The 27,810-nt window shown below is 45.4% G+C and overlaps 1 protein-coding gene across 1 annotated transcript in view; it reads right to left on the reverse strand.

Annotated features, from left to right (window-relative positions):
• Positions 1-27,810, reverse strand: part of TEX11 (testis expressed 11) — a 192,957-nt gene that overhangs the window by 77,669 nt on the left and 87,478 nt on the right. Inside the window, exons 7-8 of the mRNA XM_043974391.1 lie at positions 1,236-1,317; positions 580-658 (exon numbers count right to left, since the gene is read on the reverse strand). Of these exons, the coding sequence (XP_043830326.1) occupies positions 580-658; positions 1,236-1,317 (161 nt within the window). The remainder of the gene's footprint in view (positions 1-579; positions 659-1,235; positions 1,318-27,810) is intronic.

Here is a 27,810-nt window from a genome sequence, read left to right on the forward strand (position 1 = left end):
CTGCTAATGAACATGGATGAAGATTTGATTCCTGATAAGCACAGAATCTTCCTGCCACCCCATAGACAGTAGAAATGTACAGGAGTCTGAGTTCTTCTGTTGAAGCCTTTTGTCTTAACCCCCAGGCCCTGCTCAGCTACTGACCAAAAGGAAGCAGGTAGATAGGAGACAGCCATGACATACCTGTACATGTTTGAAAGGCCCTTCTATTACCCATCACCCCACACTTTGAGAAGCTGGCTCCTCAGGCTGACCATGGGAGTTGGTGGCAGGCACTGCTCCCAGAACTGGCCCAAGGACAGGGAGGTTTAGCAATGCAGATTTTGGGTGTTTTGCCTTTTCTGAACTCTCTTGTCACTCAGTTTGGTGTTCACTGAATCATTTCAAGCTGGGTATCAAGCTTTCCCTTATAATGGGCAGATTCCATTGGCCAAGGAGCAGATGGGGAAGCCTGACAAACAAATGGCCTCTTTTCTGCATAGCAGCCTTCACAAACTACGTTGTTGATGTCAAACAATGTGGCCAGAGGCCTTGTCATACGATTAGCATTTAGAGAAAGAAAAACCAATGTGCCCATACCTTCCATGCTCCAGAAGCAACTTAGCAGTGCTCAAAAAGGAATCTACAGGCACTTCAAGATCCAAGAGTTGCATGGCAGCTAAAGAGAAAGGAGCAAGAATTGGGTTGTGTTCCCAAGGAAATAACAACTTGCAAACATCTTGTTTTGTTTTCAAAAGTGATTAATCAAAGATTCTGTGCTGACTTCCCCCTCATCTGCTCTCAGAACACACAGGACTTAGAACCAAATTGATATTTTTTCTTAGTCCTTCTGGCTCCCTTTTTGCCCACCATTGCACATTACACCTAGCAAGAGCTTAGGAAATGGTTACTGCAGAACTGCTGTGGGGTTTTTTCCATATGAATCGACCCTACCATGAGTATATCCTAGGAAGGAAGCTGCTCTTTAGGCCCATAGACTAATTAGGCTTATGATCAGATCAGGTCACTTCATTCGCTGACCACATTTTTAATCTACTTGCTACCCTTTCCTCTCCAACTTTCCCTTTCTTTCCTTCTAGCTGACAATTGTTCTCCCCCCAAAAAAAAATCAGTCCCTTCTCCCTACCTCACCCCCACTCCCCTTATTCCCCAGCATCTAGTTTCTGTGATTGTTAAATTAGAAGAGAAGATGATAATACTGTCTCACACTCAGCGGGGGTGTTTCATTGGCGTACCTTTGTAGAGTTCTTCATCAGATGCTTTCCTTCTCAAAAGGATTTTTATCTTTAAGAATAATCCAGCTGGACGTAAACATTTCTATTTTAAACAAAGAAATGACAAAAGACCATTTTTGTTGTTACTTTCTTCAGAGTCAGGGCAGGACACCCCCTTCTCTCCTCTGACATGGCCTCCACCCTGACGCAGACCCTTATCACCTAACGACTGGACTACTGCAATAGCTGCAGGCGGCAAAGGGGGGTTCTCCAGTCCATTCCCCATTCAGTCACCAAAGTGATTTTCCTAAAGTTAAGGTCTGACCATGCCGCTCCCTGCTACTCAAACTCCAGCAGCTTCCTGTCACCTCCTATCACCTCCAAATACAAAGTACTCTCTTTGGCATTCAAAGGCCTTCATAAGCCCGTCCTCTCCTACCTTCTCAGTCTTCTTTGGCATTACTCCCTAACACACTATTCCATCCAATGACAATGGGCTCCTTTAAGTCCCAACTAAAATCTTACCTTCAACGGGAAGCCTTCCTCAAACCCTTTTAATTCCAGTGCCTTCCCTCATTAATTTTCCCTATTTACCCTGCATATAGATTGTTTGTACCCATTTGCTTGTTGTTATAAGCTCCTTGAGGGCAGGGACTGTCTTTAGTGTCTTTGTGTTCTCAGAACTTAGCTCAACACAGTGCCTGGCACATGACAGGTGCTTAATAAATGCTTATTGACTCCTAATCAAAGTCCCGAGAGCTTACTGCCTCTCCTCTGCCATCTTCCTAATCAAAAGTCAATCCATGTACATATATAACCTATATCCGATTACTTGCTGTCTGGGGGAGGGGGGAGGGAGGGAGGGAGGGGAGGGATGAAGAAAATTTTGAAACTAGAAATCTAATAAAAACAAATGTTGTGGGGCAGCTAGGTGGCGCAGTGGATAGAGCACCAGCCCTGGAGTCAGGAGTACCTGAGTTCAAATCCGGCCTCAGACACTTGACACTTCCTAGCTGTGTGACCCTGGGCAAGTCACTTAACCCCCATTGCCCCACAAAAAAACAAACAAATGTTGAAAATTATCTCTAAATGTAACTGGAAAATAATAAAATTTATGAAAAAAACAACTCAGAGGTACCACCTGACACCTATTGATGTAGGAGGCAAAAAAAGGGTTAACAGAAAAACCTAAGACCCAAGCTCTAATTCAGATATGAGGAATTCAGACCCCAATTAATGAATAACTTACAAGTCAGGATGCTAGGTTCTCGTACCCACAGTAATCAATATCCACAATGGGAACAGAGGGAGAGAGGCCATGAAGACCTTAAATAAAATGACAGGCTATAGAAATTTGGTCTAGAAATAAATGATAAATGAAGATGTTTTGAAACTAAGCATGGGAACCAGAAAGAGACATGGCTAATATGACAAATAAGGAAATATGACAATATGACAAAAAAGGAAAATAATAAATGTTGGAGAAGCTGTGGAAAAATTGGAACACTAATGCATTGTTGGTGGAGCTGTGAACTGATCTAACCATTCTGGAGAGCAGTTTGGAAGTATGCCCAAAGAGCTATAAAGTTTTGCGTACCCTTTGACCCAGCAATACCACTATTAGGTCTTTGTCCCAAAGAGATCATAAAAAAAGGAAAAGGATCCACATGTACAAAATATTTATAGCTGCTCTTTTTGTGGTGGCTGAACAAGTTGTGGTATATGAACATAATGGAATACTATTGTGCTGTAAGAAACGATGAGCAGGTGGATTTCAGAGAAACCTGGAAGGACTTCCATGAACTGACGCTGAGTGAGATGAGCAGAATCAGGAGAACATTGTACACAGTATCAACAACATTGTGTGTTGATCAACTATGATAGACTTGATTCTTCTCAGCAATACAATGGTCCAAGATAGTTCCAAAGGACTCATGATGGAAAATGCTCTCCAAATCCAGAAAAAAAAAAAAGAACTGTTGAATCTGGATGCAGATCAAACCATACTGTTTCTATTGTTTTTGTTGTTTTTCTTTTTTGCGGTTTTTCCTTTTTGCTCTGATTCTTCTCTCATGACATGACTAATGCAGAAATATATTTAATGTGATTGTACATATGTACAATAACCTATATCTGATTACTTGCTGTCTTGGGGAGGGGGGAGGGAGGGAAGGGATGGAGAAAAATTTGAAACTAGAAATCTTATAAAAAACAAATGTTGAAAATTATCTCTAAATGTAACTGGAAAATAATAAAATATTTATGTGAAAAAAGTCAATACAAATTTTAAAGTCCATATAATACAATCCAGTGTATTCTCAAAGATATTCCCTGACATTTCATTCATTCCAAGAAAAAGAACAGGTACATTAGAAATATTTCTATTAAGGGTTAAGCATTTATGGCAGACATCAAGAGTTAAACTGTGCAATGCAGGTTCCCCAAGATGAACAGGTCATAGTGGAAAATTCTGACAAAAGGTGATCCACCAGAGAAGGAAATGGCAAACCACACCAGGATCTTTGCCGAGAAAACCCTATGGAGATAGTACTAAAACGATAAAAGATATGACATGGGAAGATGAGCCCCTCAGGTCAGAGGGTATCCAACATATTACTGGGGAAGAGTGGAGAACAACTACAAGTAACTCCAGAAAGAATGAAATAGCTGAGCCAAAGCCAAAAGAAAACTTAGCTATGGATGTGTCTGGTGATGAGAGGAATGTAAGATCTATGAACCAAGGTGAGCTGGATGTGGTCAAACAGGAGATGGAAAGATTAAGCATCCATATCTTGGATGTCAGTGAACTTAAATGGATGAGAATGGGTGAATTTAATTCAGATAATCCCTACATCCTCTAGAGTGGGCAAGAATTCCTTAGAAGTGGGATAGCCCTCATAGTCGATGCAATACTAGGGTATAATCTCAAAAACGACAGAATGCTATCTGTTCAAATCCAAAGCAAACTGTTCAATATCCCTAGACTGACTGTGACTTCTTATTGCAAAATTCAGGTTTAAATTGAAGAAAGTAAGGAAAATCATCCGGCTGTACAGGTAGCATCTCTTATGAATACGAAGTGGAGAGGTGATGAACAGATTTAAGGGATTAGATCTGGTAGACAGAAGAACTATAGACAGAGGTCTGCAATATTGTACGGGAGGCAACAACAACAAAATTACAAAGAAAAAGAAGGGTAAGAAAGCAAAATGTCTGATGGGGCTTTACAATAGCTGAGGAAAAAAGGAAAGTGAAAGTGAAAGGAGAAAGGCAAGGATATACCCAACTGAATGAAGAATTCCAGAGAATAGCAAGGAAAGATAAGGCTTTCTTAAAAGAATAATGCAAAGAAAGAGAAGAAAACAATAGAAAGGGGAAGACAAAAGACCTCTTCAATAAAATTAGAGATATCAAGGGAATGTTTCATGCAAAGATAGGCATGATAAAAGAAAAAAATGGTAAGGGCTTAACAGAAGTAGAAGAGATTAAGAAGGGCTAACAAGGAATCTGGCCTCAGACACTTACTAGCTGTGTGACCCTGGGCAAGTCACTTAACTCCAATTGCCTCACAAAAACCAAACAAACAAAAAGAAGAGGCAACAGTAATACACAAAAGAACTATAGAAGAAAGATCTTAACATCATACATAATCATGATGCTGTGGTTACAGATCTAGAGCCAGACATTTTGGAGAATGAAGTCAAGGGGGTCTTAGAAACCATCACTAACAATAAGACTAGTGGAAGTAATAGAATTCTAGCTCAGCTATGCAAAAGTCTAAAAGATTGTGCTGTTAAAGTGCTGCATACAATATGCCAGCAAATTTGGAAAACTTGACAGTGGACATTGGACTGGAAAAAGATCAATTTATATCTCAATGCTAAAGAAGGACAATGCCAAGGAATGTTCAAATTACCAAAAAAATTGCACCTATTTCATACACCAGCAAGGTTATGATTAAGATTCTGCAAGCTAGGCTTCAGTAATAGGTTAACCAAGAATTAGCAGAAGTGCAAGCTAGTGTTTGAAGAGATAACCAAATTGCTGGACTACGCTGAAAGCAAGAAAGTTCCAGAAAAAAAAAATCTACTTCTGCTTCATTGATTGACTGTATGTGGAGCACAACAAAATGTGGCAAGTCCTCAGAGCATCTTATTTGTCTCCTGAGGAGCCTGTATGATGTCCAAGAAGCAAAGGTTAGAATCAAACATGGAATAACTGGGTTAGGATGGAGAGAGGAGTACAAGGCTACATAGGCTACCTTATTTAACTTATATGCAGAATACATTGTGCGAAACAGCAGGCTGGACAAATCAAAAGGTTGCCTGGAGAAATATCAACTCTCTCAGATATGCAGATGATATCACTCTGATGGCAGAAAGTGAAAAGGAATTAAGAAGTTTCTTGATGAGGATGAAAGAGGAGAGTATAAAGCTGGCATGAAGTTTAACATAAAAAAAACTAAGATTGGGGGCAGCTAGGTGGTGCAGTGGATAAAACACCAGCCCTGGATTCAGGAGGACCTGAGCTGAAATCCAGCCTCAGACACTTGACATTTATTAACTGTGTGACCCTGGGCAAGTCACTTAACCCTCATTACCCTGCCCCCCCCCCAAAAAAGACACTTGCTCCTTGGAAGGAAAGCTCTGGCAAATCTGGACAGCATGCCAAAAAGCAGAGACATCACCTTGCTGACAAAGATCCATGTAGTCAAGGTTATGGTTTTTCTGGTAGTAATAATGGGCTATGAGAGTTGGACTATCAGGAAAGCTGAGCCCTAAAATCAATGATTTTTCATTGTGATGCTAGAGAGTCCCTTTGAGATCAAGGAGATCAAATCTGTTGATACTTCAAGAAATGAATTCAGACTATTCACTGGGAAGGACAAATACCGAGGCTGAAGCTTAAACACTTTGACCAAATAATGAGAAGACAGGACTCGTCAGAAAAGATCCTGATGGTGGGAAAGAATAAATTCAAAAGGAGAAGGGGAAGGCAGAGGATGAGATGGACAAATAGTGTCATGAAAACAATGAGTATAGCTTGGAAGATAGAAAGGCCTGGGATGCCATAGGCTCACAAAGAATTGGACATGACTGAACGACCAAACCACAACAAACAACATCGTTTTTCCCTGGGTCCTCCTGTGACTGACAGCACACGTTTATTGCCGAGATAGCTGGCTAGGATTGAGGATCCAGTCTGTGTCTATTTGAGCACAGTCAACTTGCCATGGCCTCTCTAATGACAGACTATTCAAGAACAACACATGTTCCAAGTGGGAAGTCAGGTAGAATAAACAGCACTGAAAACATCTCCAACCATGAAAGACACCAATCAACCAAACTGATGGAAGTGCTTATGCACTGCACCGTTACCTTCTCCCAAACTGGGCTGAAACATATGCCCTGGGTTTACTCTCTGGCCTTCAAAAACGTAGGTCCATGTCTTCCCATATTGGGGAAAAGCACAGGAATTTCCCTGAGCCATCCTGCCAATCATAGTATTTCTTTATCATCATCAAACTTCTTGAAAAGTAATTTATACGCATTGCCTACATTTATTCACCCCTCTATTTTGCTACTAAAATGATATTCTCAAATATCCCCAAAGATTTCTAACCAGTCCTGAGTGTTCTGGTTCTCTCAAATTCAACCGACATCTACAAAGCACCTACTATGTGCCTAGCATTGTGCCCTTAAGAACTGAGGAGACAAAGACAAAAATCAGCTTAGCCCGTGCCCTCCAGGGCAGGCCATTCTTTTTTTTTTTTTTTTTTTTTTTTTTTTTTAGAAATGGTGTGGAAAGGAAGCTAGGGGAATCGTGTCCTGTGATTTCATCATTTTCGGAACTCTCAGTGTAAAAATTCCCTCTACCAATCAAGACCAGCAATTTGTCTGCAACTTAAGTCTTTTCTTCCGCTTTATTTTATTTATTTATTTTTTTGGTGAGGCAATTGGGGTTAAGTGATTTGCCCAGGGTCACACAGCTAGTAAGTGTCAAGCGTCTGAGGTCAGATTTGAACTCAGGTCCTCCTGAATCCAGGGCCAGTGCTCTATCCACTGCGCCACTTAGCTGCCCCCAGGGCAGGGCATTCTACTGAGAGGATACAATATATGCACAAGTAAATAAATACAAAAAAGCAAATAAACCATATAATATGAAATAATTTCAAGAGAGAGAGAGAGAGAGAGTATACTCTGTTAAACAACTCCTTCCTGAAACCATCTCCTCCCGTAGTCTCTGGAATACTACACTAGTTCTTCCTTCCTTTAGATCATTCCCTCTTTATCTCCTCTTTGAACCCTGGTCCTTCAATGTGGACAATCTCGATGCTTTTCTCTCCTTACGCATTCATCCTCCATGATCTCATCCATTCAAATAGCTTCAACTATCAACACAATGCCAGTGACTCCCAGAACTCCAGCTCTACCCTCTTCCCTGAGTGCCAATTTCCCATCTCCAACTGCTTATTGCAAATCACACAAGGAGAAAATGAAGTTAGATTCATTCATTCATGAAATATTTATTATAACTTCTACTATCCCCTCAAGCTTGTCACTCTCAACCCTTTATGATTTCGCATTTTTGTCACTGTTTCCATCTTTATTCAAGTCCCTCGATCTCAAAAGATGTAAGTCATCTTTGGCTCCTTCCATATCTAGTCCTACTCAAAGTCATCCCTTACAAAACAAAATCAAAAGTGGCAGAACTTCTGAGAGGCTTCTATTTGGGATATGCACAGAATGAAAGCATCTTATTTACTTGGTTATTGATGACTTAGTCCCTTGTTCACATGCTTATTGGCTTGTTTTATTAGTGACTAATCCCTATGGCTACTGTCCTTATTCAAGCCGCCACTTCCCACCTTGGCACCGTGACCCCAGTGGCTCTCTCTTTCTCGCTTTCTCCAATTTAGTTAACATGATTCATCTTTTTAAGGCATCACCTTTCTTTTTTTTTTTTTTTTTGCAGGGCAATGGGGGTTAAGTGACTTGCCCAGGGTCACACAGCTAGTAAGTGTCAAGTGTCTGAGGCCAGATTTGAACTCAGGTACTCCTGAATCCAGGGCCAGTGCTTTATCCACTGCGCCACCTAGCCGCCCCATGGCATCACCTTTCTTGAAAGAAAAAAAAAAGCCTTCAATGGCTTTCCATTGCCTACAGAAGCAAGTTCAAAATCCTTAAACTGGCATTCCAGGCTCTCCACAGTCTAACTCTACCCTGACTTTATAACCTCATCTCCCACTATTATCTCAACATGGGTTGTCTCTTAAATTCCTTTGATCACTTCTACCTCCATTCCTTTCTTCATGCTGAGTTCAACCTGAAATACCCTTTTCCCTCCTCTCAACCTTCCCAAGTTACACATCTCCTTTGGAGTTCAATTCAGGATGTTGGATTGAGAGTCTAAGAACCTGGGTTCAAAAGTGGACTCTCTGGGTCACCCTCTATGTTCTAGTCTCCTTCTCTGTCAAATGTTTGCTCAGAGAGTTCTAAAACTGTATAACCTTTGAACCAGCAATATCACTCTTAGGTCTGTTTCCCAAGCTGATCAGGGGAAAAGGAAAAGAACCTATATGTCCTAAAATATTTATAGCAGCTCTCTTTGTAGTGGTAAAGAACCAGAAACTGAGGAGATGCCTGTCAATTGGGGAATGACTAAACAAGTTGTGGTATATGACTGTGATGGAATACTACTGTGCTGTAAGAAATGGTTTTAGAAAAACATAGAAAAACTTGTATGAAACAATGAAGAATGAAATGAGCAGGAGGACGCTATATACAGTAGCAGCAATATCGTTCAAAGAATAACTGTAAACAACTAAGTTTTTCTGAGTATTGTCAAATCAACTACAAAGGGCTTAGGAAGGAAGAGGCTATCCATCTCCAGAGAAAGAATTGATAACTAGAAATATACACAGTATGGTTTGTTTGTGTGTGTTTATTTTGGTTTATATATAATAATATTATATATATTAAATATGTGTGTGGGAAATGGCAGCCTTCTCTAGTGAGGGGTAGAGAGGGAAGGAGACAGTTTGGAACTTAAAATATAACAGAAATATTAATTAAATGTAATTTTTAAAAAAGAGGTAATGGGAAAGACTTTCTTTCGGAAATGGGCTGGGACTTGAAGGAAGCCAGGGAAGTTGAAGTTTGAGTTCAGAAGTATGAAAATGACCCAGCAAGGGGCAGCTAGATGGCACAGTGGATAAAGCACCAGCCTTGGATTCGGGAGGACCTGAGTTCAAATCCGACCTCAGACACTTGACACTTACTAGCTGTGTGACCCTGGGCAAGTCACTTAACCCCCATTGCCCCGCGAAAGAAAGAAAAGAAAGAAAGACAGACAGACAGAAGGAAAATGACCCAGCAGGACGGACACATCAGGAAAATCCCTTTGCTGGCTACTGGAGGATGGAGTGGAGTTAGGGGAACACTGAGGCAGGCAAACCTACCAGCACGGCATTGTAACAGTCCAGGCTTGAGGTGGTAAGGGCCAGCACCAGAGTGACAGCAGCAACAGAGGAGAGAAGGGGGCATAATTGAAACATGTTTTAGAAACAGACTGGATGTGGGAATCAGAGATAGAGAGGGACCGGATCGAGGGTGACACCTGGTTTGTGGACCTGAGGATGGTGATGCCCTCTATGGTAATAGAGAAGTCTGAAAGTGGGAGGTATGGGGGCCTAAGATAACGAGTTCAGTTTTAGATATGTTGAGTATAAAATGTCTACTGGGCATCTAGTTTAAGATGTCTGAAAGGCAGTTGAAAACACAAGACCAGAAGACAGTGGAAAGGTTAGGGCTATGGGGGCAGCTAAGGTGGCGAAGTGGATAAAGCACCGGCCCTGAATTCAGTAGAACCTGAGTTCAAGTCCAGTCTCAGACACTTACTAGCTGTGTGACCCTGGGCAAGTCACTTAACCTTCATTGCCCTGCCCCCCTCCCCCCAAAAAAGAGAAAGGTTAGGGCTAGATATGTAGATCTGAGAATCATCAGCAAAGGGATAATAATTAAATCCATAGGAGTTGATGAGATCACCAAGTGAAGTAATCAAAGGGGAGAAGAGTAGAGGGCCCAGAACAGAGCCCTGTGGGACACTCATGGTTAGTGGGCATGACCTGGATGAGGATCCAGCAAAGGAGACTGAGAAAAAGAGGATTCTGGGAAGATGGCAGACTAGGTCAGAAGACTTTGGGCTCTCCAAATTTCCACCACAGAAAAGGACAGAACATCACCTCAGAGTGATTGTAGAGCAGCAGAAATAAACAAAAGTCAAGATAAAACAACTGGAGAAGATCCCAGGAAAGACTCCAGAAGGAGGTTTGGTCTAAGTGAAATGAGAGCACCTCCAAGCTGGGGGATCAACAAAAAACAAGCCCTCAGGGCAGCTGGGTTGGGAGGCAGCAGCATTGCACAATGTGGGGGATTTGACTGCTGTGAGTAGAAGGCTGAAGCACCTTCCACAGTCAGGGGACACCAAGCACAGCTGTGCTGACCAGAGTGATCCCAGGCTGTGCCTGGTGAGTGGAATAGCAGGGGGGCGGGGACCTGCTGGCTGTGGGTACTTGCAGGAGAGCAGAGTCCCTGGTTTCAGTTTCAGGGCAGAGAGAACAGCTGAAATTTGTAGCCACTGTAGGGACCACAGGGAACAAGACATGGGACAGCATGGCTGGGGGCCCTGGCTGGGGGGCTTAGGGGGTCAAGAAGAGTGCCCAAGCTTGGACCCTGGGATGGAGCTTAGGGAAAAAATGGGTAAGAAAGAGCTGAGGCTAGGGCATCATTCCCCATTCCTCCATCAAAAGTACATGAAGAGAGGGGCAGCTAGGTGGCGCAGTGGATAGAGCACTGGCCTAGATTCAGGAGGACCCGAGTTCAAGTCTGACCTCAGACACTTGACACTTACTGGCTGTGTGACCCCGGGCAAGTCACTTAACCCCAATTGCCTCACCAAAAAAAGAAAGAAAGAAAGAAAGAAAGAAAGAAAGAAAGAAAGAAAGAAAGAAAGAAAGAAAGAAAGAAAGAAAGAAAGAAAGAAAGAAAGAAAGAAAGAAAGAAAGAAAGAAAGAAAGAAAGGAAGGAAGGAAGGAAGGAAGGAAGGAAGGAAGGAAGGAAGGAAGGAAGGAAGGAAGGAAGGAAGGAAGATACATGAAGAACTTTGTTAAATTCAACAAGAATGTGAGTCATACCCCAATGATAAATGGTCAAGGGATATGAACAGTTTTGGGATAAAGAAATCAAAACCATATATAATCAAATGAAAAAATGCCCTAAATCTTTATTCATTAGAGAAACGCACATTAAACAACCTTGAGATATCATCTTACACTTATCAGATTAGCTAAAATGCTAGATGCCCTTCAATTGGGAATGGCTAAACAAGCTATGTGTATATAAGATTGTCCTGGAATACTACTGTGATACAAGAAATAAGTTGATGTAGAAAAGCACAGAAAAACTTAGAACTATGAAGAAAGATGCTACCTCCAGAGAAAGAACTGACAAATAGAAATATGCACAGTATGGTCTTACATATATGTATATGTATGTATATGTATATCTGTGTGTATGTTTATAGATATGTATGTATATATATTCACCTTTAATTGTAGCCTTCTCTAGGGCGGGGGGGGGGGAGGGAGGGGAAAAATAAATAAAAAGCGGACAGTAGAGAACAAAAGAAAACCTAGAAAAAAGTGCAGAAAAGCTCAGTAGCTTTGAAAACTGTGTAAAATTTTATTATATATGGGGCAGCTAGGTGGCGCAGTGAATAGAGCCCTGGATTCAGGAGGACCTGAGTTCAAAACCAACATCAGACACTTTATACTTACTAGCTGTGTGACCCTAGGAAAGTCACTTAACCCCAATTGCCTCACCAAAAAAAAAAAAAAAGAAAGAAAGAAAGAAAGAAAGAAAGAAAAGAAATATATTGGGGGCAGCTAGGTGGCACAGTGGATAAAGCACCAGCCCTGGATTCAGGAGGTTCAAATCTGACCTCAGACACTTGACACTTACTAGCTGTGTGACGCCGGACAAGTCACTTAATCCTCATTGCCCTGCCCCCCCCCCAATTATTATATAGGCTTTCTTGAAATGGAAATTTATTTTTTATATTGAATCCTCTCATGTTCTGCTGTGTACATGGAAAAGGGTTTTTTCTTCTTCTTCTTGTTTTGTATTTAAGTTTTAAATTAATAAAAAGTTTAAAAAAACCCAGGACCAATCAAATAAGTAGAAGAAACAAGAAAGAACAGTGTCCAAAAAAACAAGAGAGAAGAGCCTTATCAATGAGACCTAGGTGATCACCAGTGTCAAAGGCTGCAAAGCAGTTAAGAGGAATGAGGATTTAGAAAAGGCCATTGGATTTGGGAATGAGATCACTTTGGAGAGAGCAGTTTCGGGGAATTATACAGTCAGAAAGAAGCCAGATTGTAGGGATTTGGGGAGAGAATGAGAAGAGAGAAATTGCTTGTAGACAGCTTTCTCATGGAGTTTAGCTACAAGGGGCAGAAAGGACAGACAACCATAGTTAGTGATGATGGAAGGATGAGAGGAGGGTTTTTTGAGGATGGGAGATGCTTCCAGGCGGTAGGGAAGCACCCAGTAGATAGGGGGAGATTGAAGATAAGAGTAGAAATGACAAGAACACTCTGTTAGAGGCAATAGGATGAAATGGGATCACTTGAATAGATTTGCCTTGGCAAGGAATAGGCCCATCTCTCCGTGTGAGACAAGGGGGAAGAAAAAAGACTGTGGCAGGAGGCATCAGAATGATGTGATGAAGAGGAGGGGGAAGAAGCCCCTCATAAAGCCTTGATTTTGTTCAGTGAAATATGAGGCAAAGGGGCGGCTAGGTGGCGCAGTAGATAGAGCACCAGCCCTGGAGTCAGGAGTACCCGAGTTCAAATCCGGCCTCAGACACTTAACACTTACTGGCTGTGTGACCCTGGGCAAGTCACTTAACCCCAATTGCCTCACTAAAAAAAAAGAAAAAAAAATGAGGCAACGTTCTCAGCTGAGAGGCTGAGGGGAGGGGAGGTCATGGGAGGTTTGAAGAGGGATGAGGTTTGGAAGAACCACTGTAGCCAAAAGGAGGTCTTGAATAACAAATTTGTAGTGGACCAGTTGTGGTTTTCCCCATCTTTGTGCAGCAGCACATGTGTAGGAGCAAAGGCAGTGTGGGTGGTGGGAGTCATCCAAAGCTGAGGCTTGGCAAGGCACAATCAGCAATATGATAAGGGGGCCAGGGACTCGAGAAGCGTAGGGGATCAAAGATGGGGAAAAGGAGAAGACAGTGGCTAGTGCAGGGGTGATGGCCTGGGAGTGAACTTAGAGGTCCTGTGAATGGCAGCCACAGTGTGGAAGAAGAACAGGGTTTTTGGCACAGGAAGGGAGAGGTGGAAACCCAATAGACTGTGAGAGTTCTTGAACGGGAAGGTGGTGCATTTGTAGGTGATGGCATGATCGGAGTCATGACCATCTTTGTGTGTGCCTGAGTTGAGAAACTGAGAGGCAAGGGTGTTTGAGAAGATAGAAGGAGTGGGAGAACAAAAGATTTAAGACAAGGCAAGTTTGTTGCCTATGGAGCATGCATACCTGAGGGCATAATGGAAGGATTATGTAGCATTTTGTTGAGATTCGGGAGGTGGAAAGGTTGAGGAGTATTGGAATGAGGAATTGGTGGTGGGGGACAGAGAATGATGTAGGAGGCAAAAAAGGGGTTAACAGAAAAACCTAAGACCCAAGCTCTAATTTAGATCTGAGTTCTAAAAGGGATTCAGACCCCAGTTAATGGATAACTTAAGACTTGAATCTTCATTAATACAAGTCAGGGCCTAGGTTCTTGTTACCTACATTAATCACTACCCACAACAAGAACATACAGAGGCAGGTCAGAGAGACCTTGACTATAACAATGATACACTGACAGGGTATAGAAATTCTACTGAAAAACAAAAATATTTTGAAACCAGGCATGGGAATGAAAAGGTGACATGCACAGAAAAGGTCAAATGTGTCCCCAGGTTCACCTTATGACGTGTAAACCCCCAAAACACATCTCCACGGAAAAAGGTACCCGCCTCCGGGGTGGGCTCAAGCCCCCAGGAAGTCCAAATTAGAATAAGCCCTGCCCTGTACCTCCCTATTATAATGAGACTGATAATCAATTTAGCCCTACTATAAATATAACTGTCTTTCCTTTCCCTATTCAAGAGACACCTCCATGATGCTCTCCCTGCGGTCACTCACAGTATTGCAATAAAACTTGGGAAACTGAGTCACTGAGTCTTGTCATTCTTTTGGGATGACTCACCGTCAGTTTGACCCTAAATCCATCCCACATCAGTAATGGGGTTTGGATGATGACCTAACAGGAATTCTGAATCACTGGAGTGTTTGGGGTATGACCGAGTGTGAAAATGTTCAATCTCTCTCTCCTCCACTCCACCTACTGACCTCCCTGGCTTCCTTTAAATCCCACCTCAAGTCCCACTTTCTACAGGAAGTCTTCCCCAATCCCTCTTAATTCCAGTACCTTCTCTCTGTTAATTATTTCCTATTTCACTCTCACTTTGTACACATTTGTTTGCATGTTATCTTCCCCATTAGACTGGAAGCTCCTTGAGGGCAGGGACTGTCTTGCCTCTTTTTTGTGACCTCAGGGCTTAGCACAAAGTAGATGCTAAATCAATGTTTATTGAATTGAATTGTCTCCCTATAAGAATGAGCTCAGTGAAAGCAGGGAAAGTATTTTCGCCTTTCTTTGGATCTCCAACACTTAGCACAGTTCTAGGCACATAACAATAGTTATTGACTTGACAAAGCTATGGCAAAGTTAGTATTCATTTCCTGGTTCTTTCTGTATACTGCTATCCTCCTCCTTCCGCAAGGAGATCCTCTCCTTCGGCTTCCATTATACTTTTCCTATCTAGTTCTCACCTTCCTTACCTTCTCACATCTTCTCTACCTCCTTTGTTCCTGCCCCCTTCTTCCTCCTGTCCAGCCAAAACTATCCTGAGCCCTCTTCAACATTTACTGAAGATTGCTCCTTGATCTCATCTGCCCCCAGGGGTGCAAGTAACACCTCTCTGGAGCAAATTCCCAAATCTACAGACATCCGGCCATGATCTAGCTCTTGAACTCTTATCCCATCATTCCAACTGCATCTTGGACTTTAGTTTTTGTCTCTGTATCCTCACAAGCAGAGTGCTTTACACATAGGAGGTGCTTAATAAATGCATGTTAAAAGAATCAGAAGTAGTTTTTTAGTATACTGAGTGGATCCCGCAGGGAGGACTCATGGAAGGCTATGAATAAAGAGTCTCCCAGAAGCCCGGATGACTAAGTTGTGATCAGCTCTGGGGGGAGGGAAGAGACCACAGGCTCACCCTCCCTCTCAGGCTATTCCCTGTATACAATAATCCATCTCCTGCCTCTTTGCACAAGGGGTTATCCCATAACTGGAACATATAAAACAGTAACGTCCGTAATGTAAAACATTCTGAATGGAATTTGCATTCCCCAAGCTCTATCAATGTTAACTTTAGTGTACAGCACTGTGCTCCCTCTCTCTATCCACTCCTGGCTCCACAGCCTCCCTGCCCCCTCCCCCCCAAAAAAGATTTAAAATCCCCCTCCAGGGGGCAGCTAGGTGGCACAGTGGATAAAGCACTGGCCCTGGATTCAGGAGGATCTGAATTCAAATTTGACCTCAGACACTTGACACTTACTAGCTGTGTGACCCTGGGCCCCACCAAAAAAAAAAAATCCCCCTCCAAATGAAAGTAGAAGAGGAGATACCTGGAAAGACTGCAGATTGGGGCTGAGACCTCCCCCCTAGAGACCTTTGCTCTGCTCCACCCACTTGCCTGTAAGGTGTTGCTGCCCCCTCCCTCCACTGTGTATGGCTCCCTTCCGGCCTCAGTCCCCAGGTGTGCAGGGGAATTCACATTCTGTTAAAATCCCTTTAAGTAGAGGTCAGTGGCACTTAGGGAAAGTGAAGCCTTGGAAATCTCTCTCCGCTCACATTCTCATTCTTTAAAAGTACTTTGTATTTACTTGTTTCTCTAAATGCAACATCCCCCCAGAGAAAGAAGGCTCCTGGAGGGAAGGAACTTTGTTGTTTCCTTCTAGGTAAAGTTAGCATCTAACACCCGGCCTCAAGCCTCAAGCCTCAAGCACTATGGAAGCCCAACGAACTGACACCAAATTGAAGTGAATGAAAGCGATCCAGAAGAAAAACATTAACCTCTCCCTGAGGGGCAGTTCCTCTATAACCCAGCCCCCTTCGCTTGGCAACTAGACAGGAAAATTAGGCCCAGATGGAGGAGGGGAGACCACTCCTCAGATACATTCGATCAGAACTAAGAGAAGTTGTTCTGCCCAATCTCGGCCCCAGAGAACAGATGATGGAATACATTTCCAAATTTTTGAAAGAGAAAGAAGAAACAAGGCGTGGGATGCAATGAAGAGGATGTGGGGATGCGGTCCTTTCAGCAGGAGGTTTTGGCTTAACTGGTTTTCTTTCTTAGATGGGGGTGGAGAGGAGGAATACTGGGAAATCATTCTAGTGTCAAAAACTAAAGGCATCAACAAAGCTTTTTTTTTTTTTTTAAAGTTCTGGGACAATTATTTGATGGCAGGAAGAAGAGATACTAATAGACATGTTTATGAGGTTAAGTGGGGTGCCCCAAGGCCTACGTTCCCAAATAACCCCTGAGAACTGAAGGACAGGCTTGTTCAGGCCCTGGGCAGCTAAGGACAACAGAAGAGGAGATATCCTTAGGACAGAGAAATGGAGAGCTGTGGGCAGCTGAAGGCCACAAGGCAGTGCGGTCTGCAGCCCTGGGCGCTTCCATGGCTTGTACTTGAGACACAGCTTTTTACCATCTGGCCTGGGATCAGGAAAGGAACAAAGGGAGTCCCTGGGAAAGCCAGAGAGAGTTGGAAGCAAAAATAGCAGGTGGACAAAAGGCCAAAAGACAAAAAGATTCAGGGCCCCACTTCCAGTAGGAAAATCCTAGGGGGTTGTGGGGGGGGGGAGAAAGATGCCGAAGCCAGACGATTACCCTTCTAGGAGAAATCCTGATGGTGTAAAGGAGAGGAGAATAATGAGAAAGACCCTTAATCCAAGCCAGTCTTCTGAAAGTGTGAGTGCTAGCTGAGGAGCATGGAGACAGTGAGAAGAGCCTCAGTACCCAGCCCACTGGCCCTGCAAGGAAACAAAAGTGGAAGCAAGGGGAGACTTGCCACCAGCAAGACTTAACTTTGGGAGAGCAGCCCCTCATTTTATTTATTTTTATTATTTTTTTGCGGGGCAATTGGGGTTAAGTGACTTGCCCAGGGTCACACAGCTAATAAGTGTGTAAAGTGTCTGAGGCTGGATTTGAACTCAGGTCCTCCTGACTGCAGGGCCGGTGCTCTATCCACTGCACCACCTAGCTGCCCCAGCCCCTCATTTTAGAGAGAAAGACACTGGAGCTGTGAGAGGTCCGACACCATGCATTTGCCAGGATTAAATACTGTGCTTCCCATCACAAAAGCATCCATCGGATCGCAGAGTCGGGATTGGGGCCATATTAGTAGGAAAACACACACTCTCTCTTTCATGGCCATAATCAAATGTGCCTTGAGGACAGGGACACTCTTCACTGGGCAAACACTTGGCACTTGGAAAAATGTGTGTTGACTGAATATCAGAAGGAATTGGGCAGTAAGGAGACTGGAACAGGCCAGGTTCTAGGGGCAGAAGAGGGCCCAGGTAGCACGGAGAGCTGAAGCCAGTGGCAGGGCCACCCAGCACTTCAGCCATAGGACAGAAAAGGGATATACCTTGGATCAAAGCAGCCAATTTTCAATTGTGAGAAGAGTGTGGTGAGAATAGGTAGAAGTAGTGCAGGCAAGAAGTGGGAAAGTGGCAGTGCCCAGGGGGGTTGGCTCTGGATTCTCTTCCTTGGTTACCAGCGAGTTGCTCATTTTCTTTCGCCCTAACACTTCCCTATGACTATTGAGAGCACCTCCATCCTCCCAGGTGTCATCTTGAACTCCTCACTCTCTTACCACTCCGCCCCCCCCATCTAATCCTTTGCCAGGGCCTGTCCATTTCACCTTTATAGTGTCTCTTAATACGCCCCCTTCTCTCCTCTGACCCTGCCCCCACCCAGGACCTTGGCAGCAGCTGCTGGGGGGGGGGGGTCTGCCTGCCTCGGGGCTCTCCCCACTCCAGGTCATCTTCAATTCAGTCACCAAAGTGATCTTCCCAAGGCAGGGGTCTGACCATGTCACTCCCTTTCCAAAACTCCAGTGGCTCCCTATCACCTCTGTTTGATATTCAAAGCCTAGATCCTGTACAAAGTGTGTAGCAGAACTGGAACAAGGGATCAGGAAAGCTGTGGTCACATTCAACTCAGAGCGGCCCAGCTGAATTGTCCCTGCTAAAATTCCTTCTGAATTCTCCTAGCTAGAGAAGGATGCCCAGCAGGGGGCAGTGGGCATATACAATACAGAAGGAAAGTTATCTTCCAAATGGAGTCTGAGTATAAATCTACAAGGAATTTAAGACATTCAGCCTATCCCTGATTTCTAAGAGCAATGTTTGGGAGTATAACACTACCCCCGCCCTTCTCCAGGCAGTCCTTACCACTCCCCTTCCCTTTTAGGTCATTCTCTCTGTTGCTTATTTCCAGTTGATTCTATCACATATCTGTACATGGTTGTATGTTGGCTTCCCCATTAGACTGGGAGCCCCTGGTGGGCAGGGCCTGTCTTTTGCCCTTTTTATAGCCCCAGCACATAGCACAGTGCCTGGCACAGAGGAAGCATTCTGCCTACTAGTTTATTTCCCAAACAAACATTTCATAAGTGCCCTTCCCGATCAAGGCCAAAGTGGGTCGCCAGCTGTGCCCTAAACATGCCCTTCCTTCCTTTACTCCACTCCCAGCATCACCAATGTCATCCCCGCCCCCATCTTTGCCCGATGAACTGCTCCAAATGCCACCTGTTCTAGCCTGAGAGGGATCAGAGAACACTTCATACAAGTTGCTCCTTGAATGGTGGATGGGCTGCTACCAATAGCCACTGAGTGAAGGGAATTCCAGCAGAGCCCCAGTGAAAGCACAGGAGTCAGGGTCCCAGAGGAATCCAGCTCAGCTGGAGGACAGAGAATGTGGAGGAGGGCACTGGGCTAGTGGGCTGGCATGGAGGGCCTTTGTAGTCAGGCTTTGTTCTGAGGTCACAGACAAGGCAGCAAGCTGGTAGGGTAAGGAGTCTTAGGCCTGGAGCCCTGAGGCCCAGGCTCAGAAATTTATAGCCTTGGGGCAGCTAGGTGGTACAGTGGATAAAGCACCAGCCCTGGATTCAGGAGGACCTGAGTTCAAATCCGGCCTCTGACACTTGACACTTACTAGCTGTGTGACCCTGGACAAGTCACTTAACCCCCATTGCCCGCCAAAAATAAAAAGAAAGAAAGAAAAATAAAAAAGAAATTTATGGCCTGTGTCACTTGGGGGCCAATCACTTATCATTATTCTCTCCTCCTTTGTACCATCAGGATTTCTCCGAGATGGGTAATAGTCTGGCTCAACCTTCAGTTTCCTCATCTCTAAAATGGGGTGGGGGGAGGGCTACTGAAGAGCCTGCAGTGCTCCGGCGCAGTTACCCTTTCTACCTCACAGGGCCCTTGACAGGAAAAGACTGGGCAACCCTGAAAGGCTAAATTATGCTAGCGAAGGCTTCTGAGCAAGGGAATGAAGGGCAGGCTCAGTGGCTCCACACTCAGGAAAATGGAGCCTCTTAGAGGGAAGAGGGGCCCACGCATTGTTCAGTGGAGAAGCAACCTAGTTAGCAGGGAAATCCAGAAGAAAAGGAATAGCCAAACGGACAGCTTCAGAGGAAAGCAGGAAGGAAAGATGCCTGTGAGCCGATGCTGAGCAAAGGGAGCAGCACTTGGGTGCCCGTGTACACGGGGACAACATTGCAGAGAGTACAATCACAACCAGGTAGAAAGGACTGGAGAGCAAAGCTGGCACCAACCTGCTGCCTGCCACAGAGGCAAGGAGGGGAGAACAAGCATCTATTGAGGACCTACCCAATTCCCCATACTGTGCCAAGCACTTTACAAACCTCTTATTTGAGCTCCCCACCAACTCTTGGACCTCACTGTTGTCATCACCCCCATTCTATAGTTGAAACAACTGAGGTAGACCGCAGTGAAGCAACTTGCCCAGGGTCACACGGCTACTAAGTGTCTGTGGCTGCATTTGGCCTCAGGTCTTCTTGTCATCAGACCTGGTACTCTCGCCACTGAGCCACCCAGCTGGAGACACAGTTTTGTACAAGGCCAAGGTGGGGTTTTGTTTTGCTGGACTATGCATAGATGAGGGGGTTCTTTTTCTCTTTCTACATTGCTCAACATGGGGGCTGCAGGGGAAGGAGAAAATCAAATAAATGCTTGTCAAAAGAAACACAATTGTTTTTAGTAAAGGAAAGGAGAGGACTCTGGGGAAAGCAGAGTGCTAAGAGGAGAAAGATGGAGAAGTAAGAAGCAATTCCAAGGTTAGTGACCTGGAAGACAGAGACAGGGAAGTCAGGAATGAGCAGGCTCACGGATGAAGATGCTGGGCCTGCAGGAAGGTGGAGATATGTGGAAACGAACTCAGGAGAGAGGCCGGAGCTGAAGATCAGGCCCCACAGAGGTGAAACATCAGCCCAAACTGCCCCCACAGACTCACTGGCCCAATGTTCATTTTTCTCCTTCCAACACCTTCTAGATGCTCACACTGAGTTCCATGCAGTCCCTTCTGTAGGAAACAGCCCTGAATGTTTCACATTTTTCTCTCAATTCAACTAAAGGCGACTTTAGCCCTGAAAGGTTCTTGAGAAGAGCGATGTGGCAGGCTGGGCCTCCCTGTCACTGCCACGCCAGAATCCTGGGCCAGGGTCTAGGTGCTGGGCCTGGCTTGGGCACCTCCCAAATAAACACAAATCCCTCCACTCCAGTGAGGCAGCCCCAGCTGCACCCGAGGCTTTCCAGCTCTGTAACCCCAAGCAAATCAATGCTGCCACTCCCAATGGAAAAGGCCCCTGTGCCATCCCTGACTTCTCCCCAAACCCGGCACTCACCTCTAATTCCCTCCTAGCATGGCAGGGGCAGGCTAGATTTTGTATTGCTAACCCCAGGACTTAGTCCAGTGTTTGGCACCTAAGAAGCTTTTTCATTCACTTGTGCCAGCTCTAGGACCCTGGGCAAGTTGCTTGACCTCTTGAAACCTCAGATCCCTCCCTCTGGAGGGAAGCCTAAATCTCTTCTTTTTTTGATGAGGAAACAGACCTTTGGAGAGGTTAGCTCATGTGCCCAAGGTTACAGGACTAGTAAGGGTCTGAGGCAGGATCTGAACCCAAGTCTTCCTGTCTCCAAGCATGGCACTCAATCCACTATTGCCTGTGGCCTTTCTGACTGAAAGCAATGCGGTAACTAAAACCCACAGGAAATGGCAATGTGAAGGATTATGAACACTATCGGATACATTTGCCTGGTTAGAAGGAGCCTCCCGGCTGACAGGTTTGCTCATTCCCAGTGTGTTCTGCCAGGCTATACCAGCATCTAGGAATCCCACCATTCCTAATCTAGATGAAGAAATCTGGAGGCCAAACCAGTACCAGTAGCAGGGTACTGAGGAGGCGTTTAATAAATGTTTATTGACAAAAGCAGACCCTACCAAAGACAATCCTCTCACATAAGCAAGTCCCACACGTACAAAGGCACGACTACCCCCAACTGAACAAACGTTGCCATGCTTTCTGACTCCCACTGCTGCTCCCTGAGGTGCCCATCACACTCAGAGACCCACCAAGCAGCAGCATAGGGGAGAGTCTGCCATGGCAAGACTGGTAATGAGAAGAGGTGATGGTAGTATAATGGCTCATTCCCACGGCGTCAGCTTCTACCTTCCTGACTTCTTACCACTCTAACATAGGCAGCAAGGAACAGAAGAAAGAAACAAGCAGTTTTACTCTAAGGGCTCGCCACATCCCACTGTCAGCAGCAGCCAAGGGGAAAGGGAGGGAGAGGAGGAATAGGAGCAGAAAAAAGACCCACCTTGCCACTCTACTCCTCCAGTCCTCCCCCAACAAGCTCTAGATGGTAGAACATAAAAATCTGGGGCCATTCATGCCTTACTGGCCCCCTCCTCACATGTTCTGCCAACTCTCAGTGGCTACAACAGTGAAGAAAAGAGCACAAAGAAAGCCTGCCTTGCACTCACCTTCCCAGTCCTACCTAAGCCTTGGTCTCCAAGCAGCAATAAGAGGAGGAAGGAAAGAGAACAAACCTAGTCACCCCCTCCAAACCCCCCATTATTGCCTTATTTTTGCAAGTTAAACCAGGAATTAGTGGCAGGAGGAGGGAGAAGGCAGGCCCAGCAAGGGATAAATGGGAAGAGAGGGAAAAGCCTATTTGGCCAGGCCCAGCCATGGCCCTTCCTCCCTGGCAGCAAAGAGGCGGTGGAAGCTTAAAGCCACACCTCTCCCTCCCCACCCCCCCAAGCTCTCCCTCCCCCCACTCCCCTCCCTTCTTAGCCCAGACTAGAATGTTCTAACGTTGTCCGGAAGGAAGGAGGGCAGGAAAGCTAGCACAGACTCCTCCCTCCTCATCGCCTTCTGAGTGGAGAGGGAAGCAGGGTGGGTGGGGCAAGAAGCCTGCTGTTCTGCTAGTGCAGTCAGCAGTAGGGACTTCTGGGAGAGCCCACCTAGTCTTCATCACTTCATTTTTCAGAAGACAAAACAGGCTCAGAAAGGGGTAGGAAGACATGTCCAAAAGCGGAGACTAAACCCTGGCTCCCACTTGAGGACCTTTTCCACTACAGGCTTTTGCTCTGTTGAATCTGCCCAGAGCTGACAAGGGGGTAGGAAAGAAAGGTAACCTCCCCTTCCAGTTCCAACCCCCAGGATCCTGGCTCCTCAGTCATCAGCAGGGAGGGAAAAATGGGTGTCCTTCTAGCCTCATTCCTCTCCAGATTTGGAAAGCTTGAAGGGACCTTAGAAATCATCTAGCCTCTTAACTTTCCGGATGTGGTGGGAACAGAGTCCCAGGGACCGGAAGCAACTTGCCCCAAGGTCACATAGTGCCAAGGGCTACAAAGGAGGAATCCAGGCTCCCAGGTGAAGTGCTTTTCCCATTGAGCTCTGATAAGCTCTTGGCCTGGGCCAGACTCCTCCCCTGCAGAGCCTCGGCAGCCAGCCACAGGAGAGAGGCTTTAGAAGGGATTGCAGGGAAGCCACACCTCTGCAGCCACCAGCTTCCACCCCCTCCCATCTTCTTTCTCACTTCTAGCAGCTTCTCTGATTAGTCAGTGACAGTAGCGAGGGAGGGAGGTGGAGGACGCAGAAAATCCCATCCAGCTACTCTTAACCTCCTGCCAATGTCCCCCCCCCCCCATTGCCAGCAGCAGTAGAACTGGGAAAGGGAGGATTAAGGGAAAGGGACAAAGGCAGGGACCAGAAAACCCCCAATCAACCTCCCCCCACCCCCATCCTGTCCCCCCTCCCCTAGAGGGGGAAGGAGAAGGAAACCTTGCAGCCACACCTCTCCCACACTCCCCTTCTCCTCCAATTCTAGCATTTTCTAGCATTCACCAGCAGCTGCGAAGGGAGGGAGGGAAGATGAAAGAAAGCAGCTCCTGCACCCACCCTCTGCAGTCAGCACAGAGCAGAAACAGGAGCCAGGGGAAGCGGGCCAAAAAGCAAACGTTGGGCTTCCCCACCTTCTTCTGGGTTCTAGTCCCCTTGGCAGCCTTTTCAGAATAACGTGGTGACATGCATCAAAGAAAATACTCGCTATTACAAAGGAAACCGATTCTACTGAAAGGCAGTTCTCAAAATATTTTTTAAAACAAGGTCAGAGACCCAAGGTTAAGAGCTCCTCCATCTAGCCCAGGTCTCCAATTTTACAGATAAGGAAATTGAGGCCTAGGGAAGAAAACGATCTGCCCAAGGTCACACAGTGGCAGAACCTCCCCAGCCAACAGATTCTTACCACTGATCAAGGACTTAGGAAGGGGGGGGGGGTGAGGAAAGTTGTGGAGAGATCCTATTTCCGTTCATAGCTAATGATCCCTCCTGGACCCAGTAGGAGCAAAGGAGGGGGAGTGACAAGGGAAAGGGAAGGGGTAAAAAAAGTCTCAAACCCAGCTCTACCACCCTCCACCTCCTCTCCCAGCCCTGGACAAGGAAAGGAAGAGAAGTCTGTGCTGGGCTGCCAGGACTCCCTCCCTTCCTTCCTTCCTTCCTTCCCACCCCACCATTGCCCGGAGGCCACAAGACGGGAACCAAAGGGAAGATGACAAAGAAAGCTTCTCATCCTAGTCTAGAATGTTCTGTGGTACTAAGGGATAGGACAGATAGACGAGAAGCAGCCTGCCCAGTGTCCAAGGTCACATTCTCCCCCTGCTCCGGCCTCATAGACCAGAGGGAAGGGAAGAGAAAACCTGTCAGGAATCTCTTCCTCAAGTTCACCCCTTATTGCTTTGTTCTTACATGTCCTAATAATGATTAATTAGTGAGGATGAGGTCAGTCAGCCAGCAAGCATTTGTGGACAGCCTGTGGGGTGCCTGGCACCCTGCTGGGTCATGGGCTGGGAGAAAGAACCCCTTTCCCCTTTGTTCCCAGGATAACCCCCACTACTGCCTGGAGCTTCCAAGGGAGGGTGGGGGGAGGGGTGAAGACAGACAAACCTGTACAGTTAGCTTCAACATCCCCCCACCACCACACTCACACTTACACTCAGTCTCACACACACTCACTCTCACATACAATACTCTCACACTCATACACACTCACCCTCTCACACTCACTCACATACATACTCTCTCATACTCTCGCTCTCACATGCAATCATACACACACACTCTCTCTCTCTCACACACACACACACACACACACACACACACACACACACACACACACACACACACACACACACACACATACTCCACCTAACTCTTTGCAGGAAAAAAGGAGGGAGATCCCCAGAAACCTTGCTCCCATACCTCCCACCCCCATCCCTAGCCGAATTTCGGCCCTTCCTAACCTCCAATCTTCTTAGTCTACTCTAGCATGTTTTGCAATTATTCATGAGGAAGGCAGGGAAATGGTGGAGAGAAAATTCATCTTGCTATTACCTTCCCAAAGTCTTTCTTCAGCAGAAAGACAGGTCAGTTGGTCAATCAATAAGCCTTCATTAAGACACCTAGAGGGAGGGGCCAGTTAGGGTGGCACAGTGGATAGAGTGCTAGGCCTGGAGTCAGAAAGGTTCATCTTCATAAATTCAAATCTAACCTCAGATTTAGGATTTAGGGTTAGATTTCCTAGCTGTGTGACCCTGGGAAAGTCACTTCACCCTGTTTGCTTCTGTTTCCTTATCTGTAAAATGAGAAGGCAATGGCAAACCATCCCAATATCTTTGCCAAGAAAATCCCAAATGGGGTCACGACACACAATTGAACAATAAGTCACCTAGAATGGGCCAGACACTATGTACTGAGAATACACACACACACACACACACACACACACACACACACACACACACACGGCACAAACCAATTTCTGCCCTTAAGTACTTTCCAGTCTACTGGGGAAGAAAACGTGGAAACAACTAAGTGGAAACAACCTATGTACAGGCAACATTGGAAATAACTAAGAGGACAGGCATAGAAAGAAGAGGGTGTGCATGGGAAAGGCTTCCTGTGGAGGGCGGGGTTTTCATTGGGCCAGGAGGCAGAGATAAGGAGGGATGGCACTCCAGGCATCGGGGGCAGTCACAGCCGGTGAAAAGGCCCAGAAGCTGGGAGATGGAAGGCCTTGGTTGAGGAACAGCCAGGAAGGAGGCCAGTGTCATGGCTGAGTACTTGGGGGAAGGAGGGATGTAAATGTGTGTGTAAATGGGAAAGGTTATTAAACAAAGGAAGGGACAGAGAGTCAGTGGAGTTTAACACCCCAGGGTTAGGGTTAGGGTTAACATGGGGACCTTGCTCCTCAGAACCCAAAAGATTCTATTCTAGCCCTTTGTGGTGCTTAGAACAGTGCTTGCTATACAGCAGGTACTCAGTAAAGGTTTATTGACTGACGCTCAGTTATAGACTTTAGAAGAGGTATGCTAGCCCAACACCCTGATTTTACAAATAAGGAAACAGAGGCATTCCAAAGGAAGTCACTTGTCCAAGCTCAGAGAGAATTAGAACATCTCCTGACTCCCTATGTCAGCTATCTTTCCTGGACACCAAGAAATCTTTAGTCAATAGAAACAAACAGTAAGGAAAAGGGGGAAGACAAAGCTCATCAGGAAGGATCCTCCTACTGATGCTCCTCTTTTTCTTTTTTTTTTGCAGGGCAGTGAGGGTTAAGTGACTTGCCCAGGGTCACACAGCTAGTGTCAAGTGCCTGAGACCGGATTTGAACTCAGGTCCTCCTGAATCCAGGGCTGTTGCTTTATCCACTGTGCCACCTAGCTGCCCTCTGATGCTCCTCTTAATGAGCCTCTCTCTTCCAAGTGCTAGCAGCAGCAAAAGAAAGAAGACTCCCTAAAACCCATGATTAAAAAAAAACACCTGGAAATCAAAGGAATGCCCATTGATTGGGGAATGGCTGAACAAGCTGTGGTATATGATGGTGATGGAATATTATTGTGCTATAAGAAATGACAAGCAGGATGATTTCAGAAAGGCCTGGAAAGACATGTATGAACTGAGGTATAGTGAGTGAAGTGAGCAGAACCAGGAAAATGTTGTGCACAGACACAGCAATATTGTTTGATGAAGAACTGTAAACGACTTTACTATTTTCAGCAATGCAAGGATCCAAGACAATCCCAAAGGACTATGGCTGAAACATACTGCCCACCTCCAAAGAAAGAACTGATATTGATGGAACACAGACTGGAGCCGGCTATTTTCACTTGTTTTCATTTTTTCTTTTATTCAAGTTTTCTTGTACAAAATTACTAACATGGTGATGTTTTCCATAACTGTTCATATCTGCTTACCACCTCAGGAAGGGGAAGGAGGAAAGGAGGGATGAAATTTGGAACCCAAAACTATAAATAAAAATGTTTATTACTTTAAAAAGACCCTGGCTACTGTATTTCAAGAAATCATAAAGCCAAAATGCCCAGATCTCTTACAAGTAAAGGCAACCAACCTACAATCATTCCTGAAAGAAACCCCAAAGGCCTAGGAATGTCTTGTGGTAGCAGGTCTAATAGGGGCTTTTGAACATGTGCAGATCACCTAAAATGGAGGCTCCACAGGAGAGATGCCAAGGTCCTTCTTCTGGGAGAAGACATTTGGCATTTCCCACTGGCTGCCTGCCTTTAAATCTACATGACAGAAACGCAGCCACCCCCTCTTTCTGGTAGCCTCCAGTGGTGAGGGCCTTATTCACCCACAGTACGGGCACCATGCATTTAAGTGGAGTACAGGGGACCCCCTAAAATTGAAGGACTATAATCAATGAAGGCTTGATCCAATAGCAGAGACTAGATATCCCCTCCCCTAACATCCTTAAGGCTAGTGGGGAAGGTGTGAAAGGTGACATA

This window comes from Dromiciops gliroides, chromosome X (genome assembly GCF_019393635.1).
Source record: "Dromiciops gliroides isolate mDroGli1 chromosome X, mDroGli1.pri, whole genome shotgun sequence".
NCBI classification, from domain to species: domain Eukaryota; kingdom Metazoa; phylum Chordata; class Mammalia; order Microbiotheria; family Microbiotheriidae; genus Dromiciops; species Dromiciops gliroides.